This window comes from Peromyscus maniculatus, chromosome 3 (assembly GCF_049852395.1).
Source record: "Peromyscus maniculatus bairdii isolate BWxNUB_F1_BW_parent chromosome 3, HU_Pman_BW_mat_3.1, whole genome shotgun sequence".
Classification (NCBI taxonomy): domain Eukaryota; kingdom Metazoa; phylum Chordata; class Mammalia; order Rodentia; family Cricetidae; genus Peromyscus; species Peromyscus maniculatus.
This window is the reverse complement of record NC_134854.1, coordinates 25516196-25536783: the sequence shown is the minus strand read 5'-3', so window position 1 is coordinate 25536783 and position 20588 is coordinate 25516196. Positions and strand designations below refer to the sequence as shown.

Below are 20588 nucleotides of genomic sequence, written 5' to 3'. Positions count from 1 at the left end.
ATTTCTTATTTATATTTCATTATTGTTATCATTTTCTGGGTAAGTTATGGGAAAAGAGAATGAGCTTGCATTCAATAATCAAAAACAAACAGAAAAATGCATGCATTAGGTTAAACATTCTGACATAATTCAAATGGTAGCATTTTTTTAGACTTAACAGGAAAAGTCTAATAGTAGCAAATGAATACTCTGATTAATAAAAGGTAAGTAAATCTATGGAAACTAACATCTGATATTTGGGTTAATATTTATGATTAATCTACAGAGATTTAAAAAAAAAACACCAAGAAGCAAAAACCAAATAAACAAAACACCCAACTGTTACAGGTTCAATGACAATGACAGTTTCCAAGTCCAGGAACAGTGGAAGAATCTAGTAGTGGTTTCCATACTATGCATTTATGCATTTTCTTTCTTTCTTTTAAAGATTTATTTATTATGTATGTATACAGTGTTCTGCCTGCATGTGTCCCTGCAGGCCAGAAGAGGGAGCCAGATCTCATTACAGGTGGTTGTGAGGCACCATGTGGGTGCTGGGAATTGAACTCAGGACCTCTGGAAGAACAGTCAGTGCTCTTAACCTCTGAGCCATCTCTCCAGCCCATTCTATGCATTTACAAATAGCTGTATTTAATGAGAAGTGAAGAAGCTGTCACATTAAGGTATAGAAATGTGGGGGATAAAATAACACATTCAAGAGTCTAGTAAAAATGAAGACATCTTTAATATACGGTTCTGCAGAAAGGGACGCCAGCATAGGAAAGGGGAAAATGACTGACTTGGTGATCTGGCACAAGAAGATGATTTTTTCAAGTCCCTTTGTCTGGTGAAATTCCTCTTTCTCATAGGCTAGGACTTGCCCCCTTCCCAATGAATAATTTGGGGCTTAAGACCCCCTTTTTAAATCTAGGGCTCAGGCATGTAGCACACTGCCTGTAACTTTCTAATTGTCAAGAGTTCTGAGGCAAGCCTTTGCCAGGTGCCAGCTCGGGGAGAGGCCTGAGGCCTGGGGCCTCCTGCTATCTGTCACTAACTTTTAAAACGCCTCACACTGAAAATAGAACATGACAAACAACTTCTTACAGTTCCTCTCGAATGCACTACCCTGGCCGGTGAATGAGTCGCATTCCGCTAGGAAGCATTCTGAACCTGGTAATTCTAATGATAGAAAAAAATAAAATGAGCAGTGTAGGGAGACCCCTCTAGTATGCCTGTGCACATTTTGTCACTGAAAGCGCAAGGAGGTGGTGAGCGGGGCTGATACCCAGCCTCTTCCTGATGCTTCCTCCCCAAACTAAGGAACGGTAACTATGAGCTCACGACAACAGACACAGCCTTCACACAAGGGCAGTTCTCACCACAGGTGAAAACTCTTGGCTGACTCCCAGAACAGGTTAGGATTTTTGTTTGCCTCCCCTGCACCCAAGATTCTTCTTACAGAGCTGACATTATGGCACTTCTTTCAACACTTCTGCGCCACAAGTTTTAAATGATTGGTTCCTGAAGTTAACGCTTTGGCTAGTGTTTGCTCAGGTCGGCATCCAGCAGTCTTGTAGGGCCCTTCGTGTCCTTTACACGTTTGGCTTTTCTCCTGTTGAGGGGTTTTGCACTCGGAGAAAATTCTGGCACCTCATAGTTCCCCCGGCGACCATAAAAACGTGTGAGGCAGGCCAGGCTCCGTGCATTTCGTTCCAAACGTCAACTGCAGAGGCTCCTGCTCTGGCACACTGCTCACACCTAGCCCCGCATTGCACTGTCCTTCCTCCACCCGAGATCCGCAGACCGCCCAGGGCGCACGCCTCTCTTCCGCCGGCGCACTAGACCACGCACGCGCCGGCCCGCTAAGGCGTCACCTCGGCGGGCAGCGGTGACGTCAGAGCCGCGCGGCAGCAGTGACGTCAGAGGCGCGCCGCGCCGAGATTCGTGCGGGTTCTGCGGGCGGGAGTCGTGGCCCCTTCGCGCTCATGGTGCGCTGCGGTTGCGCGTGGTTCAGAAAGGTCCGTGTCGGGGGTCCTGCCCCGCTAGGGTGCTTCTCGCCGCTCTCCGCGGTGTCGTTCCTCAGTTCCCTCTGTCCTGGGAGAAGCTGGGGCCCCGCTTTGGGGAATTCCTAGCAAACTCCTCAAAGCACGTGGGAGGAAAGTCGGGGTACCTGCCTGCGGTTTAGACACGGGATTGTGGCGTACAGCGGCTTTTGCTTTTATTTGTTTGTTTTGGGTTTTGGCTTTTTTACTGTTGTTTTGGCTCTCGTTTAAAGTAGTACCCATACTATGGGTTTGTTGTCGGTTTTTTTTTTTTTTAATATACGTTTTTCCTCCTTTGCACTGCTTTCAATATCTTTCTGAAGACCTTGTTCTGAAGCCAAAGTGTGTAATTGTTGTGCCTCTTACAGAGATTTTAGCTCTTATGTAGTGCTTGTCTAAGAATCCATTTTCATAACAATCGTCAACCAACCGCTTGAATTAAAAAATCAGAATGGGCTAAGTAGTAATGGTTTTGAAAACTAGACGTCATCTTACTTAAGCCCCATTCCCTGTTACTAACAGCCATTATAAGATGGCTCTTATAAATAAGATAACTTAATAGATCTCACGAATCTAGAAAGAAAAAGTCACATGTTAAACACAGCTTTAAAAGCCCTTACCAAGAGTGTATCAGGGCGGTCAGTCTTCACTTTTTTAAATCCCCAGATATTCCTGATACCTAAAAGTATTTCAGATTATCAAAAAATGTGAATATTAATTTAAGGAATTACTCTGTAATTTGAAAGCCTTGGATTAATACACGATCTTTATAGGAGGTTGCTGATTTAGGGAAACAGAGACACACGTAACTGCAGAATAAGATTTCAGAAAGTGTAATCCAATTTCTGAGGAAGCCTGCAAAGGCAGAGTAAGGGTCAATGAGAGCAATGTGCCTCAGATGCCTCAGATCATAAAACCATATTTTAAGCCATATTTTAGTTCTGTTATTTGAGAATACATTGGAAATCTGACACCAGAAAGTAGGTTTATGATAGAAAAGAAATGATAATCTAAGTAGGGGAAAAAGTGTGCAGAGCATGGCAGGGAGGCTGAGCAGATCACTGCATAGAAAAGAGCAAGGAGGGGGAGAATGGGAAAGTTCTAACAAGTAAAAATAATACTGGGACGTCAAGCTGAAGGACTTGAATACAGCTCGGTGAATATTGTTATTTCATAAGCAGTAAAACCCCAAAGTCATGATTGTTTCTCTGTAGAGGAAAATTCAGACATCAGATTCACTTAAGAAAAAAAGAAAAGAGCTCTTGGCTCATGGTAGTGGATGCATTAAGAGGGGATGATGAAACATTGAAAGACCATTTGGAGTTAACAGTCAAGGTTTTTAGAGGACAGCAGTACTGGAAAAGAGGCTTCTGGGAAAACCACAGTTACAGTCAAAAGCTATCCATTTGTTCAGTCTTGGTGAATGGATAAACTTTGATAATTATTTGAGGGAACAGATTTTTTGTTGTTGCTTTTATAACATTATGTTTTGGAGGGGACATCGATTCAACTGATATTCACCAGCAAGTTACTTATTTAAAGGGTTTCAAATATAAATGAAATATAGTTCTGCTTTTCAGTTGTTTTAAACTACTAAATGCCTACATTTTCCCTAGGTGATAGTTCCTGGTACCTGCTGAGATCACCCAGGAGAGAAGGTTTAGAATGAAAACAGAAAGGGCAGAGACCTTGGGGATAGGTGAAACAGTTGATCATAAGAGAGGGGAATTGGAAAAGGAGGTGATCTAAGAAAAGGCTGTGTGCTTTTTGTACAGCAGGCTTTCATTCTTTCTCGAAAGAAGCCTCAGTAGAATGAAACTAGACCCTTTACGTTGGTAAGAACATTTAGTGTATAAATATTCTCTCTCCCTCTTTCTTCCTCTTTTTAAGTATGGAAATTTCATCGATAACCTGAGAATCTTTGCCAAGGGAGGAAGTGGTGGAATGGGCTACCCTCGGTTAGGTGGAGAAGGTGGAAGAGGTGGTGACGTCTGGGTTGTAGCCCATAAAAATATGACCTTAAAACAACTTAAAAGCAAATATCCTCAGAAACGGTTTGTGGCTGGAGGAGGAGCGAACAGTCGGTGAGTGCCCATTGAGTGATTTGAGCTTGATGAAAAGCAAGCCCTTCTGGGGACGCATTATAGAACTTGACTAGTAATTCGAAGTAAATTATTGTCTGTGCTTCTAACCGAGCAAAAGCCTAACATGGCTATTTTGATGGTTTTGACCTTCATCCATTTACTCTCCAGGGCCCCTTTTGCTTTCCTCCATGGGAATAGGAATTATCTGAATCGCTGCTTTTTCCCAAACTTACCTTGAGCGAAATTTCAGCAATGCCACTGCAACTCATCTTCCACCCAGATATAACCCTTATTTGCTTTGAATCGACTTTCGTAATACATTTATGTGTTTATACAAATGTAATTATGTGTTTGTGTATAAAATCCAGCATAAAGAAATAAGGTAAAAGAACACAATATTTTACAGCCTCCTTTTTACTTAACCTTTTCATGCCTAAATTTTATTCAGAAAGCTGTGTATCACAGTATTGGAATTAACATTTTTGTTTTGTTTTGTTTTGTTGTTTTTTCGAGACAGGATTTCTCTGTGTAGCTTTGGAGCCTATCCTGGAACTCGCTCTGTAGATCAGGCTGGCCTTGAACTCACAGAGATCCACCTGGCTCTGCCTCCTGAGTGCTTTGATTAAAGGTGTGCACCACCACCACCACCACCACCACCACCACCACCACCACCACCACCACCACCACCGCCTGGCTGGAATTAGCATTTTATCATTTGCCAGTTTAGGCTAGTGTTGGTTTTGTCCTTTTTTTTTTTTTTATTGCCATAGCCACAGTGTATTAATGATCTCCCGTGTAGATTCTGTACAAGTGACCCTGTTTCTTTATTCCTATGCTTATATTCAAGTTTTTGATAAATTCCTACAAGTGGAGTTACTGTTAGAAGATTATACCAATTTATTTTCATGTAAAGTAGCCTCTTATTAGCTTCCTATAATTTAAGAACTGCCGGTTATGGTCAGTTTTTTTTTAGAAGATTCGTATATTCATTGGATTTGCTGGGGGGGGGGGTCGACTTATTTGTATTGAAGCAATCGTCTTTGTATTTTAGATGTACAATATATTAGTTCATTTCAGGTTGAAATGACTTTTAGTGGTTAACCTGATAGCAACTAGTTTCTATTTTTATAGGACACAGTATAAAATGTAAAAAATAGAAATAATCGTTTTTAGCATTTAACCTTTGAATACCTGTATTAGTGAGAAGGGTTGGTGGCTAGTTGCCTTTGTAAATAAATCATTTAATTACATGTCTTTTGTTTTGTTGTGTCTTTTGTAGAGTTAGCGCATTGAAGGGCCCCAAAGGAAAAGACTACGAAATCCCTGTGCCTGTGGGCATTTCAGTAACTGATGAAAACGGTAAAGTCATAGGTGAGTGGGCTGCAGCTTCTAAACTTAGGAGGAATGAACTCATTTTCCAAAATGAAGTCAGAAAATAGTACAGTAACTTCTTAACTTGCAGAATAAAATTTTCTTGAATGTTCAAATCACATTTGTTTTGTGGAGGCTGGAGGACAGTTTTCAGGAATCAGCTCTCTCCTCCCATCATGTGGGTTCTTGGTCATCAAGGCTGGCGGCAAGTGCCTTTGCATACCAAGCCATTTCACCGAAGAAAGGTTTTAACATTTATAATTTCAGCTACTAGCTTATTAAAGATTTTTTAAATGTACATAAAATGTATTCAAAAACTCACTGCTAGATTTAAGATGACTTTAAAGAGGTAAGAATACTTACTTAGTTTTAAAACATACTAATCAGCTTCCTTTTAGCTGCTTACAAAAATGCTGTTCTGGGTCAGTGTTTATTTGCCTTTCGTTTATGGTAGACAGACACTTTGCTTCTGAGTTGCCAGTCCTAGGGAGCTGCTTTTAAAAGCATTACATTTTTTTAAAGAAATTAAATCTTAAGTTTAGCCCTTTAGATTTCTAAATTGGAACTTCTTGGCACGTATTTGTGAAAAAAACAAAACATAGCATATTATTGGCTTTATTTATTAATGTTTGTTGTCTTTCTCTCTTCTTAAAGGAGAACTCAATAAAGAAGAAGATAGAATTCTGGTTGCTAAAGGTGGCCTTGGTGGTAAATTACATACAAATTTCTTACCTTTGAAAGGCCAGAAGCGAATAATTCACCTTGACCTAAAAGTTATAGCTGATGTAGGCTTAGTAGGGTAAGTATCATTTATATTCTTATAATACATTCAAGCAGACCAAGACTAAAAGATTAATGTAGATAATAATTTGGGCAGTGAGTATTCCTCGTTTATGTAATTTGTATGTTAGCACTGGATATGTGACCCAGGCTGTCGGGCTGGTTGGGGAGAAGGCATGAATAAGGAAGTCAGGGAGACTTACCAGGTTGGACCCTGGAGAAGGAAGTGGGAGGTCTGGCTGGGTAGAGAGGTTAGATAAATCACAGAAGGGACCTGTGGGTGGTAGCAGGTAGGATGGGTCTTGAGGAAATTTTTTTAACTGACTCTTATTATTTTTTTTTTTTTTTTTTTTTTTTTGGTTTTTCGAGACAGGGTTTCTCTGTGTAGCTTTGCGCCTTTCCTGGAGCTCACTTGGTAGCCCAGGCTGGCCTCGAACTCACAGAGATCCGCCTGGCTCTGCCTCCCGAGTGCTGGGATTAAAGGCGTGCGCCACCACCGCCCGGCTAACTGACTCTTATTTTAATTCTTTTGCTTAATGCTTATATTTAATACTTAATACAAGGTGGGCCCGTAAGGGAAATTTAGCAGTAAACTCAAAAGCCTTTAAAGTGATCATATATTTTAAACTCATATTTACTCATGTAGAAATTTATTAAATAACAAATTAAAGATACAAAGATTTAAGATAGTCACCATATTGTTTAATTTTTATTTTATTTTATATGTATGTGTGTTTTGCCTTCATGTATGTCTATGTACCACTTGTGGGCTTGATAGCCTCAGAGACCAGAAGAAGGCATGTGTGGTTGCTGAGAATTGAACCCAGGTCCTCCAGAAGAGCAGCCTATGCTCTTGACCACTGTGCCATTTTTCCAACCCCTTGCTTAAAAGTTTTAGAAAAAAGTAAGACAAATATTTACATTTTTTTGCAGAAAAAAAATAAAAGAACAATTTAGTTATTAATCCTACCATTCCAAAATATCAGTTAGTAATATATATCTCTCCAGTTGTATACACATTTTTATTACATTTATTTGTGTTGTGTGTATATATATATATATATGGGCATGCAATTGCCACAGCACATGTGTAAATCCCAGGGATCAAATAGAAGTCAGACTTTACCCACTGAGCCATCTCGATGGCCTCTTGATGGCTGTTACATACATATTTTTGCAGTTATTTATAATTGCAAAAATTAGAAGCAATATAAATGTTTGTCACTAGAAAGTTGGCTGGCTAAGTTGTATATTAACCAAGTTGTTCTTAATGTCATGCAGTTTAAAAGCAGGTCAGTCAACTATGAAATATTCTTCCAAAAAAGAAAATTCAAGGCATACTAAATTAGTCAGGGTTCTCTAGGGGAACAAAGCTTATAGAATCCAGGGCAAAGGAGTGTATTGAATGATGCTGTGTGCATGGCAGCAGAAAATTCTAAACTGTAGAAAAGAAGCTCTATAGGACCAATGACCCAGTTTCTTTAAAAATAAATTGCAGGGGCTAGAGAGATTGCTCAGAGGTTAAGAGCACTGGCTGCTTTTCCAGAGGTCCTGAGTTCCAATTCCCAGCAAGCACATGGTGGCTCACAACCACCTGAAATGAGATCTGGTCCCCTCTTCTGACATACAGGTAGAACACTGTATGCATAATATATAAATAAGTCTTTAAAAAAAGGGAAATATTAAAAAAATAAGATAAATTGCAAGAGAGAAGCAAAATGGAAGGGAAGCTTATATGAAAAAGAGATTTCAGAGACAAGTTAATTTTAATGCCAAGGCTTTATTTGGATTTGTAGCCAAACAACCAGATATTAAAAATTGGAGATCCCTGAGCTACAGCTGACCTGAATGCCTCCTCTCTGAGAACTAGCTTTCATGCAATCAGAAAGCACCGTGCAAGCTTCCAAAGGAGGAAGGCAACCCAGTTCTACCCAGCTGTGGTGCCTGTGAGCCATATTTTAGCCATAACCCTAAAGATGCAGCAGTGGCATGCTTACATCGGCAGTAAGCAACAGCTCTCCGATTGGATTTAAGACATATTCAATAAGAGAGCTATCATTGTTGGTACCAGGAACTTAGCTAACTGCTGTGTGTATGAAAACACATACAAGTGATATTGTATGGACTGAGCAGGTTATATTTGGGAATATGTGTGTGTGTATACATACACACATGCATGCAGTTAATGACAGAAGAGGTTACAAATTTGAAGGAGAGTGGAGAGGAGTATATGGGACTCTTTGGAGGGAGGAAAGGCAAGGAAGAAAGGTTTTAATTGTGTTATCTCAAATTTTTTTTTTAAATAAATACTGTATTGATAATGTATTAATATTAATTGAAGCTAGGTGATTACTCTGTTAATTACTTCTGTATTTTTGTCTGTGTTTGAAAATGTTCATAATCTAAAAAAAATTAAATAATGTCAATGTTTGGCTAAAGATAGTGAATTGTGGGGCTAAAGAGCTGGGTCAGCGGGTAGGAGCATTGACAGTTTTTTCAGAGGACCCCAGTTCAATTTCCAGCATCCACATGGCAATACACAACTCTCTGTAACTCCCAGGGGCTCCAACTCCCTCTTCTGGCTTCAATAGGCACAAGACACACATGTGGCATACAGACATACAAGTAGAACGCCCATATACAGGAAGACAAATGAATTAATTAAAAAGAGAGAGAGTGAATTACAAGGTTTTGAGCTTTAAGAACTCATTTGTGATTGTGTGTATGCAGTTGTGTCTGTGGGGTACGAGCATGTGAGTCCAGTACATGTGGGGGTGTGAGGTGCCAGGTCTCGGAAGCTGGATCACATGTAAGCACTCGTGGGCTGCCCAGGAGGGGTGCTGAGTGCCAAGCTCGTTTTCTCTGGAGAAGCAGTATAAACTCTTCCTAAGCCCTCAGCCGTTCTCTCCAGCCCTGAATCATTTATTTTATTTACCTAAGTAAAGAAAAAACAGGTGCTTTACTCTTAATTCTCAAATTTATATCTTTATTCATAAGTATATTTTCTCAAGTTTTCCAATATTATTTTGAACTTACAATCTTGTGGAGAAAGGATGACGAATGCTAGGCCTCTTGAATGCAAAGCACTCATTCTACTACTGAGCTGTACCCCTGATATTCTAATCTTAATTCCAGAAATATTCAAGAAATCTACTTCTTTTGAGGAATGCTCTTTGAGACGGGGTTTCTCTGTGTAGTTCTGCTGTCTTGGAACTAGCTATGTAGACCATGCTGATCTTGAACTCAGAGAGTCCCTGCCTCCTGAATGCTGGGATTAAAGGTGTATGCCACCACCACATGATAGGAAATCTATTTCTTGATGTTGGAACACAGTCCAAGAATGGAGTTGTGTGAGAATTCTGAGTGCTTGTGAGAAAACTCCAAGAAAACAAGACAAGAGTCTTGTGACCTCAGTTTCTTCAAAACACATAATTGTTCTTGGAATATGTTTTCCTGTTCTTCCCAGGTTCAGCTGTTATTATTCATATGCCTCTATGGGAAAACCTGTCTTTACCACATGTGGCTTGTCCTTGTGACTGGACACTCATGTGATTCTTCTCATCTCTCAGAGTATAAATTGCCTGATATTTTGAATGAAGTTGACTATTGCATGAGACTTTAGCCCATCTCATTTTTAGACCCCACTCTCCGGGTTCATGACCCCAACTACAGCTGTAAACATTTGAAATATTGGGAATTCAGAAATGTGGAACTGTTAGTAATTCTGGTATTTGTTATAATGGATATATGCATTATATTGTTATAACGCATATAATGTATATATGTAATGTATTATTTCAGATTCCCAAATGCTGGAAAATCCTCTTTACTAAGTCGGGTTTCCCATGCAAAGCCTGTGATTGCAGATTATGCATGTAAGTATAATTGGTGTATTTTAATATGTGAGGGTAAATTTTCTTTGCATAAGAATAATAAAACTCTGAGGTTAGCTTTAGTTTGAAAGCTTTCAGCAGTTAGATTCCATGCATTTCTTTTTACTCTTTCAGACCACAACAGTCCTCACAAAAGTTTCCTGTCCTTGTTAGGAACTTTGCTGCATTTATTTCTCTGTTGCACAGTCACTATTTGCTTTACATAGGATTTTATAAGCTACTTAGCTCTTGTTACACACTGTGATAAATACTAGGAAACAGAGATGAATATTTTTATTAATTTTATGAGGATTTATTTCTAGGAACCATATTAGGTTATACTGCTAGAAAATCTAATGAGCAATTTATACTTAGACTTATAATTGTACTTATACTAAAGGAGAAAGGAATGTGTGCATTTCAATGATAAATATAAGGGAATGAAAGTGTTTTGTTACAGAGTGTAAGTAAGTGTAGACCTTGATAGAATGTGCTTGGCTGAGATATGAAAAATAATTTGATTAATCAGTGCCGTAGAATAGAGGTGAAGGGTCTTTAAGTCATGAAAACAGCCTGTACACAGCTTAGTAGTTACAAGGAAGTTTGTCTAGAGAAAATGAAGTAAGAGACAGAGAGAAATGAGATTAAAATCAGATCAAATTGCATAGACTATGCGGGTTGTCTTTTATCTTATTAAATGTCACAAGAGTATTTGGAAGACTTTGTGCAATGGATAAAATAGACTTTCCAAAAGTTCTCTTAGCCTATAATATAGAAATTGATTGGCATAAAGCATTAATGACTCTAGTTAATATGCTTGTGCTGTAGATAGATGAGATATAGTAAAAGAATAGTTTAAAGGTATTGAGTGAGTCTGATAGACTATTTGCCGTTATTAAACAAAAAAGCACAGAATGGCATTAATCTGGAAAGTAATATTAAACCATTCAAACACATGAGACTCCTTAGAAGAACAGTGGAGGGATTCTAGGTTGCCTTCTCTTGCTGTGATCCACACCCTGACCAAATCAGCTTGGGAAGGAAAGGATTTATGTGGCTCACAGGTTATAACCCGTCACCAGGGGAAGCCAAGGCGGACCTCAGGGTGGGAGCTTGAAGCAGAGACCACAGACGAATGCTGCTCACTGGCTTGCTGCTCTGGCTTGCTCAGCTGCCCTTCTTGTATAACCGAGGACCACCTTTTCAGGTTCACTGCCCACAGTAGACTGGGCCCTTCTCCATCAGTCAGCAGTTTAAAAATTATGTTTATATATATGTCTCACATAGACATGCCTACAGGCCAGTAACTCTTCAGTTGAGATTTCCCTTCCTCGGGGTTGTCAAGTTGACAAGCCAGATTCGCCACACAGAAGGAAAGACAAAAACGTCCTAGGAGAAGGCTAGTATAAAACGACAAAGCATGAGAACAACGCAGGTGAGACCAGACTAGAGGAACTTCACTCGGCCCTGGAAGGTGGTTTGTGGGTAAAGGTACTTGCCACTGAACCCTGAGTGTCACTACATCTGGTGGGAGGAAAGACGCGAGTCCTGTAGGTTCTCTGACCAGTCCATACCAGTCCATGCACAAGCCCCTCCCCCAAGTAAATACATACACAAAGGCAATGAATTTAAGGAGAAAGGAAAGAAAATTTTTACTGCAGAATCAGTGATTGTGATCAGAACCTAAATTCTGAGCCCTAAAGTTCTGAAGCTGCTCCTGGCCATGCAACAGCACTTAAGGCCAGAGCACAGAAGTGTCTCTCTGTCTTTTAAAGTACAGTGTGAACAACAGAGATAACTGTAGCTTCCATTTGAACACATTAAAATGGGACTAGATATTCAGAAGGTAGATACTATTCATTCTATATACAATGTTGCCATTTTTCTAGAGAATTAGTCTTTTATTCTTTCCTTATTGTACTGTTCTTTTTTCTTCAGTTACAACACTAAAGCCTGAACTTGGAAAGATTGTGTACAATGATTTCAAACAGGTTAGTATTTTTAAAGCAAAACACAACACATGCTTAGAAGTTACAATTTTTTTGGTAGTATGACTTTAAAATAATATATATTATTGTTATTTATTCATGTGTGTGTTTATATAAGTCAGATGGGTATCAGAGTCACTGTAGGTGGTATTACAGGAAGTTGTGAGCTGCATGATTTGGGTGCTGGGAATTGAACTTGGATCCTCTGCAAGAACAGTATGTGCTCTTAGCCACTGAGCCATCTCTCCAGCTCAGTCTTGGAGAAAAAAACAGATTGTGGTTGTTGTTTATGATAAGTAAAACTGTTCAGCATTATTATAGTAAAACATAAATTTAATTCTTGTTCTTCAAAATGTTACGTTCATGTCATCCCTATAGAATTATGTCTTCCCTAATCTGTATCTTGTCAGTATATGCCCATATTTTACTACCCCAGTGAATTATTAATTTCCAGTTCCTGAAAGCTCTTCTATAGAAATGATAGTGCTTCCATAGGAACTGTTTCATTCCAACTTTCTGGTTCTGGGAAAAGGTTTCATTGAGGTGTGCTTTACATTCTTCATACGGAAGAACTATAGAGCTTCTTCCTATCCACAGAGAAGCTTTATTCATAATTATTAGAACTTGGAAATAATCAAGAATCTCTCAGTATATGAATGGATAAACTGTTACATCTGGAGAATGGAGTAGTCAGTTCTAAAAATTAATGAATTATGAAGCCGTGAAAAGATTTAGAAGATCTTGAGTACATATTGCTCAGTGAAAGAAACCAAAAGACACATTAAAACATATGCACACAAGAATTAATTATTTGTGAAAAGAAAATTACGAACTTACCTTATTAATAACTGTTATAATAAGTAAAGTAATAAATATTAAACTAAGCCCACAATATCTATAGATTGATTGAGTAATGAGTTAAAACAGGACCCAAATATCTGATAAACGATTTTAACATGTTTATTTCAAAGATGTCATAGAGTGATTAATTAGAAACTATATATGAAATATGAAAATTTGGGAATAATTGAACTTGGTTTTCATCTATTTTTCTTTCTCATCAAATCATTACTTTTGTATTAGATTTCAGTAGCCGATCTCCCAGGCTTGATAGAAGGAGCACATATGAACAAAGGAATGGGCCACAAATTCCTCAAGCATTTAGAGAGGACCAGACAACTGCTTTTTGTTGTAAGTCATACATACCAGTGTGAGATTCAAATGAATTAACTTGCTTTTCCTAGAAGTGCTTTGTAAGAAAGATTAAAGATACTGTGCCACAAAACCCTACTTTCATTATTGATGGTCTGTTATGTATCTTATGGGCATCAGAGGCTTTTACAACCTGGTGACATCACAGCCATCTTAGATGTGTGTTCACACTCTGTAAATTCACATAGTGATAAAGTTATTGGATGTGTTTTCAGAATGCAGCCCTGGTATTAAATGGTACATGACTGTACTAGTAAATACCACTCCAGTAAGTCTGTTTCAATGGGGGACAAATCAGTAGGTAATATTTGTTTATAATATGGGCATGGAAATGCTGTTGCTACTGTGTTGTGTGCACATTTGGCCATACTTACCAAGATTTGATTCCTTGAGATTTTAGCATACTCTTCTATAGTATCTCTTTTGTTCTTAGTGGGCGATGCTTGAGTAATGCTTATAGTTAGCATGACAACTCAGTTTCTGTCCTTGCACTTAATGACTCAATTGCCAGTAAAATATAGATTAAGAAGTTATTCTTTGTTGAAATTATTGAGAGAGAAGACGTTGCTAAGCATAGAACTGAGTAACCATTTTATGTTCTGGGTTTTCTCTTCTCTCCTTTTAGGTTGATATTTCTGGATTTCAGCTTTCTTCTGTAACTCCATACAGAACTGCCTTTGAAACTATAATACTTCTTACAAAAGTAAGTTTTTTTATTTGCTGTGTTCTGGAGCTAGTTTCCCGTGTATAGTAACCAGAATAACCACCCTCTAAAAGATTGTATTCAGTTAAAGAACCAAAGTTGCTGTTTCCAGTTCTTCAGTATTCACACATTCCTCATTATTCCATGGGTAACACCCTCTCAAGCTCCATATCCCTCACATCTTATCTTGCTTCTGCTCTAGTGTCTGTCTTCTTGAAACATTCTCCACTATTAAAAACTCTCCTCACTTTTTTTTTCTTCTTTTTTTGGAGGTAATGATCAAACCATGAATGTTACACAAGCATTCCACCATTAAGCTCTAATCCCAGCACTTGTCTTACCATTTAGGCAAGATTATTGAGAGTTATTTTGTAATCTTACCTACTGTCATTTTTTTCTCATTGCTTACAATGAATGTACCCTTGACTGCCAGATCTGTAACTGCTAACCAGATCTTTTGTTTATGCTTTAGACTGGATACTTACTAGGCATCTGTGATTGTTATGTTGACCACTCAAAGTAAGAGGCAACAAAACAAAACAAAACAAAAAACCAATCTTTTTTGTTTTAGTTCTTTAGCCACCCCCACAACTTTATGAAATTTACTCCTAAGTACATGTGCCTTTTCTAAGAATGCAGCAGTATTAAATTGTTATTATTGGCCTAAGTCTTTTCTCTCAGGAGTCTAGTTACTTGCATTTGACTCGAGACACAAAATCAGCTGCTTCTGGGAAGTCATGTGAGCTAACATCTTATTCACATGGTTTAGCAAGTAGCATTTTCTGAATTTCCTTTGTTTTATAGTTATTGGGATTTATTGCTTTGTGGTGATATGAATGAGCTATAGGTTTCTCAGGTCATTAAAGAAATATCACCATAACCTTCATTTATATATATATATATATATTGTTGAAAAAATTCCTTGGTTTTTCTTTTCATTTAAAGGAGTTGGAGTTATACAAAGAGGAACTGCAGACAAAACCTGCACTCTTGGCAATTAATAAGATGGACTTGCCAGACGCCCAGGTTAAACTGGACGAACTGATGGAGCAGCTCCAGAACCCTGCAGGTACAGCTCATTCACTCTCCTGTTCCCCAGGACTAGCTGTATGCAGAGAATGTCAGGCCTTTTCACTTTTGTTCTTCTTGGTGGAGGAGTTAAGTTTCTGAGCGTCTCCTGTAGCTCAGACTGGCTTCAAATTTACCACCTTGAATTCCTGCCTCCACCTCCCAGGTACTGGGATTATAGGAATGTACTACCATGACCAATGACAGCAAAAATCAGTGGAAAAGAAAGCCAATCGTTTCTACTCAGAAACTACATTTGAAGAAAGAACATATAATGGATAAGCACTGAAATAGCATTGACCAGTCATTATCAAGTCTCAAAATGAGTGATACGCCGGGCGGTGGTGGCGCACGCCTTTAATCCCAGCACTCGGCAGGCAGAGGCATGAGGATCTCTGAGTTCGAGGCCAGCCTGGGCTACCAAGTGAGTTCCAGGAAAGGCACAAAGCTACACAAGAGAAACCCTGTCTCGAAAAACCAAAAAAAAAAAAATGAGTGATACAGTTAAGTTAGAGAAAGAAAAGAAAGATTACTTTGGTCCAAAATGATTAGACTTTATAAAGAATTAAAATTTATGTGGAGCTTTAAAGGGTGCAAGAGAGGGCCTAGAGATGCCTCAGCCATTGAGAGCCTGTGCTGTTCTTGTGGAGGACCAGAGTTTGGTTTCCAGCATTTATGTCAGGGGCCTCATAACTACCTGGAACCCAGCTTGATGAGGGTTCCATGCCTCTTGTGCTCACCCATACATCTACACACCCAGACATCCATTCATGCACTTAATTAGAGATAAATCTTTTTGTTTGTTTGTTTCTTGAGTTTGTTTGTTTTTGTTTTTTTCTTATTTTTTGACAGGGTTTTGTAATAGCCTAGAAATCTGTAGACCTGGTTGGCTTTAAACTCACAGATCCACCTACCTCTGCCTCCTGAGTGCTGGGATTAAAGCTGTGTATCATCGTGACCAGCTAAAAATAAAATAAACCTTAAAAAAAAGGAAACAAAACCAAAACACAGGAAATGTGGGTAAAAGGAGAAAAAGTCAGCAACTACCTCTGAAGCATTAGCAAGTTTTATCAGCCCTAGAGTTTTATCTCACGAGTGCACACTGTACTTTAACAGACCTAGTAGGTTTACTTGTGTTTTGAGATTTTATATGTGTGTGGCTGTTTTATCTGTGTGTGTCTGTGTACCATGTGCATGCCTGGCGGAAGGCATCAGGTCTGGGACTGGAGTTACACGTGGTTAGTTACCATGCTGGAACTGAACCTGGGTCCTCTGGAAGAGCAGCCAGTACCCTTGACCGCTGAGCCATCTCGCCAGCCTGAGAGCTGGTAGTTTTAAGAGGTTTTTTTGGTTTTATTAAAATTAATTTAGTAACTCTGAAGAATACTAGTTTTTAGAAAGGAACATTTAGTCCTGTGTTTATGTGACATAGAAAATAAATCCTGTGACTAAAGGATTTGTCTGTAATTTCTTAAATGGAAGTATTTCCACTATATAAAAAATTTAAAAGGTCTATGTTAGTTACTGTTCCGTTGCTGTGAAGAGACACCATGACCAAGGCAACTCTTAGAAAGGAAACATTTAACTGAGGCCTTGATTACAGTTTCAGAGGCTTAGTCCATTATCATCATGGGGGAGGGGCATGGCACTGGAGCAGTATCTGAGAGGTATATCCTGATTCACAGGCAGAAAGACAGACAGACAAACACTGGGCCCTATGTGGGCTTTTTGAAATGCCAAGCCCACCCCCACTGATGTACTTCCTCCAACAAGGCCACACCTCCTACTCCTTCTAATCCTAGCCAAGACTTCCACTTGTGGTGACTAAACATTCAAATGTATGAGCCTACAGGGGTCATTCTTATTGAAACCACCACAGAGACTCTCCACAGTTTGGAAAACTGACTGTTGTAAAACACTATTTTCCTGTGGTGGTGATAGTTTCAACTTCAGGGTCTAGGAGAAGGCCTCATCTACAAATGGCAAGTGGCCATCTGCTTTGAAGAATACTGATTTCTCTCCTTTCTATTGCTGGAGTGATGATCATTGGGGAAAACAGACTTTAATATACTGGGATTAGCAGACAGCACTAAGGTCATTTTTCTCCTCTTGAAAATCATTCCCCTACATGATAAACATGTTAGAACTGCCCCTGAGTTAGTAAATTAGTCCTGGGACATAAATACTCCTTCATAGTCTTCATTCCTTAATTCCTTGCTTTATCGGGTCAGTAGTTCTCTTTGCAACTGGTGGTACTAGAAGTGAGGCTCACTGAAGAGTCTGTGTATTCTGGACCACCGCAGTTCTCTCTCTGTTTGCCTCTCTGGACTTCCTTGGGGTATCTAACTCTGAGAAGTCAGGCTCCGTGATAATTTCCATCTACCCATTTTAGTTTATGTGACAGTTTGCTGTCCCCTTTCACCTCACACCCCACTGCCATGATGTTAGGGAGAAGATAAAGTCATGCAGCTCTGGTAGCCCCTAAGTGATGGACTGGACTCAAGTGTCTGCCCTTGGACCATTCAGCCTTATGCTTCAGTTTCAAATGTGGATCCTGGTCTCCATTTAAATAGTGAGAAGCCTGTACCTGAGGGAAGTTAAAGCTTATGTTTGTACTGAGACAAGCCAGAATGTTCCAAATGATGTCACTGTTTTTATGGAAGCTTCCTTTCAGGGTCTCTATATTGCCTCATTTCATTCAGCCTCCTCAAGCACATTTTGTTATTCCTTTAAGTGTTGTCCTGATTTGTCTAATATTTATTGTTCATGTGGTTTGAAATCAATTTCTCCTACAGTTCCTTACCAAGTGCTTACCATGTGCTAAGAACCACCATTGTCAGTAGTAAAACAAAGATCCCGAGAGCTGGTGAGACAGGGCGGCGCGGGGAGGAGTCCTGGTGCGAAGTTGGCAGTTCCTTGCTTCTCCAGTCAAACCTCTGTGTAGTTTTGATTTAATTTTCAAAAAGGCATAAAAATCACCTCTTCTTTGTTTCAGGTTTTCTGCATTTATTTGAAAAAAACATGCTTCCAGAGAAGGCTGTGGAGTTCCAGCATGTCATCCCCATCTCCGCAGTGACTGGGGAAGGGGTGGAGGAGTTGAAGAGCTGTATAAGGAAGTCCCTGGACGAGCAGGACAGCAAAGACCGCGAGGCACATCATAGGAAACAGCTGCTCAATCTGCAGATTTCCAGTGCAGCACCCTAGAGAGCCACACCAAAGCGTGCTCTTTCTGCTTCCAAAAGGGCAATGCTGAACTCTAGTATAATGTAGTGGTGGAATACTATTGGGTTCCAACGAAGAAGGAAATCCTGTTATTTAAGACTCAGATGAGCCTGGAATGCTTTATGTTCAAAGAAGCTGGCAGGCCCAGCAAGACAAATGTCACATAATCTCACATGTGGAATCTTTAAAAAAAACAAATTGAACAAGTAGGAATCCTGAAAAGTCATAAATATTAAGGAGAAGGAAATAGAAGGTTAAGAGATGTTGCTCAAAAGATAGAAAGTTTCAATTAAGCTTTGCAGAGCTGTTGTATAGCTGGTTGTTTATAGTTAGAACAATGTATCATATTTTGAAAATTTGTAAGAAAGTAGGTTTTAAGTGTTCTGACCACAAAGAAAATCTGAGAAAATTTATTTTAAATTAGCTTGATTCTGTATTTCAAAACATGCTGTGTATAATAAAGATGCATGTATAGTTTTTATGTGTCAAGTAAAAATGATATTGCAGTTACATTAATTTAAAAGTTTTTCCATGTTTTTTTTTTCTCTGTGTAGCTTTGTACCTTTCCTGGATCTTGCTCTGTAGACCAGGCTGGCCTCGAACTCACAAAGATCTGCCTGCCTCTGCTTCCCGAGTGCTGAGATTAAAGGCGTGCACCACCACCACTGCCTGGCCCATGTTTTTAAGATAATCTTTATCAGTAGTTTCCTTATATATGTGCCATCACTCAGGAAGAGAAATTTTCCTCTTCCTCCTCTGGTGTTAGCTCAGCAAAGCAATTTCTTTTTACAAAAACATCTACAAGACCCAAACTGGACTAGCATGCACACTGAGACCAACACAGCTCCTATATTTTATCCCTGTTGTGGGTGATGACTGGGTCTCATCCCATTGGTGGGAACTCAACCTCATGGTCTGGCTAATGGCTATTCGGGTCAAAGGGGACAGGCAGTCCAGGAAACAGGAGTCCTCACTGACTAAATTACATAGATTTTAAAGTTTCTCACAACTACCTCCTCTTTATTACATTATTTTTCAAATTAGGTAGCATATGTTTGCCATTTGAGTTTCTAGGAAAAGTAAATGATTCATGTAATTGATGGGTGAGCCTACCTTCCAGGAATATGCATTTACTTAATTCTTAAATTATTTAAACAATACTTACAAGTAGAGATTTTTCCTTTAGGTGAAATTTGTTATAAAATGTAAACATTCACTTTAAAAAAATTGTAAAAAAAAATTCAAGCAGTATACAGGAGTATGAGGCAAAGACATTTCTGTTTGCTGAGACACTTCAGTCTTTCCCAGAGGAAGCACTGGAATTAGCTTATGTTTTTACAGAAATTTTTGTTCTTTTTCTTTTTACAAAGTAGCAGACAGTTAATGAGCTTTCAAACATTCCTGGGCCAAGCATGGTGGTCCATGATAGTGCGGGCCTTTAACCATTTTGAGTTGAAGACCTCCTGGGCAACTTAGCAAGTTCTAGGCTAGTCTGGACTTCATAGTGGGACCATGTCTCAAAAATGTTGTTCTTTCGTAATACGTTTAATTTTATTATTTTATGTGTACTGCTGCTTCCCTGCAACCAAGTCTGTGTGCATATGAATTCAGTGCCTATAGAGGCCAGCAGAGGGTGTTGAATACCCTGGAACTGGTATTACCTACGGTTGTGAGCCATCATGTAGGTGCTGGAAATCAGACCCAGGTCCTCTGCAAGAGGAGCCAGTGCTGAGCCACCTCTCCAGCCCCTTTCTTTAATATATTTTATTTATTAAAAATTACTTGATAATTTAGTGCTTAGTAACAATTGTGATGATTGACCCCTTCTAAAAAAGTGTTTTTTTTAATAGTAAATTGATTGGACTTAAATTTTTTCTGACTTTAATAATGTGGGTACTTTTATAAATATTATTTCAATTTGATTCTAGTTTCTGCTCTCTATGCCTACCTCTCATTCTAATGCCTGAACTAGTCCTTGTATCCTTTTTCTGTAGATGTAACCAACCGTCTTATTAAATAAGAAACACAGAAACAATGTAAAAGAGAAAGCCAAGAAAGAGGTCAGAGCTCAGAGCTAAAATCTCACCCTTCCTCCTGTGGTGGTCCTGGCTTCCCGAAAGAGCTATTTCCCTGTGTGTAAGTCGTTTCATAGTCATTCTGCCTGCTCATTGGTTGTAAACCCAAACACGTGACTGCCTCGTCACTGTCTGTATGTACAGCCCCCCAGGTCTTAAAGGCATATGTCTCCAATGCTGGCTGTATCCCTG

General features: G+C 39.1%; 1 protein-coding gene across 1 annotated transcript; it reads left to right on the top strand.

Annotated features, from left to right (window-relative positions):
* Positions 1–1881: 1881 nt before the first annotated feature.
* On the top strand, positions 1882–18844 carry Gtpbp10 (GTP binding protein 10). The gene is made up of 10 exons (XM_006987161.4): positions 1882–1997; positions 3912–4105; positions 5385–5476; positions 6131–6275; positions 10058–10131; positions 12067–12119; positions 13200–13307; positions 13954–14031; positions 14977–15100; positions 18095–18844. Exons 1-10 carry the CDS (start codon positions 1965–1967, stop codon positions 18301–18303), a joined length of 1110 nt encoding a protein of 369 aa, XP_006987223.1. The 5' UTR covers positions 1882–1964; the 3' UTR covers positions 18304–18844.
* The last annotated feature ends 1744 nt before the right edge of the window (positions 18845–20588 follow it).

Bases quoted from the DNA above. Each gene is read 5' to 3' on its own strand.
- Gtpbp10 (XM_006987161.4), top strand. From the start codon at position 1,965: ATGGTGCGCTGCGGTTGCGCGTGGTTCAGAAAG. The intron at 12,120-13,199 runs GTTAGTATTTTT...CTTTTGTATTAG, and splicing joins TGTACAATGATTTCAAACAG to ATTTCAGTAGCCGATCTCCC. The intron at 13,308-13,953 runs GTAAGTCATACA...CTCTCCTTTTAG, and splicing joins CCAGACAACTGCTTTTTGTT to GTTGATATTTCTGGATTTCA.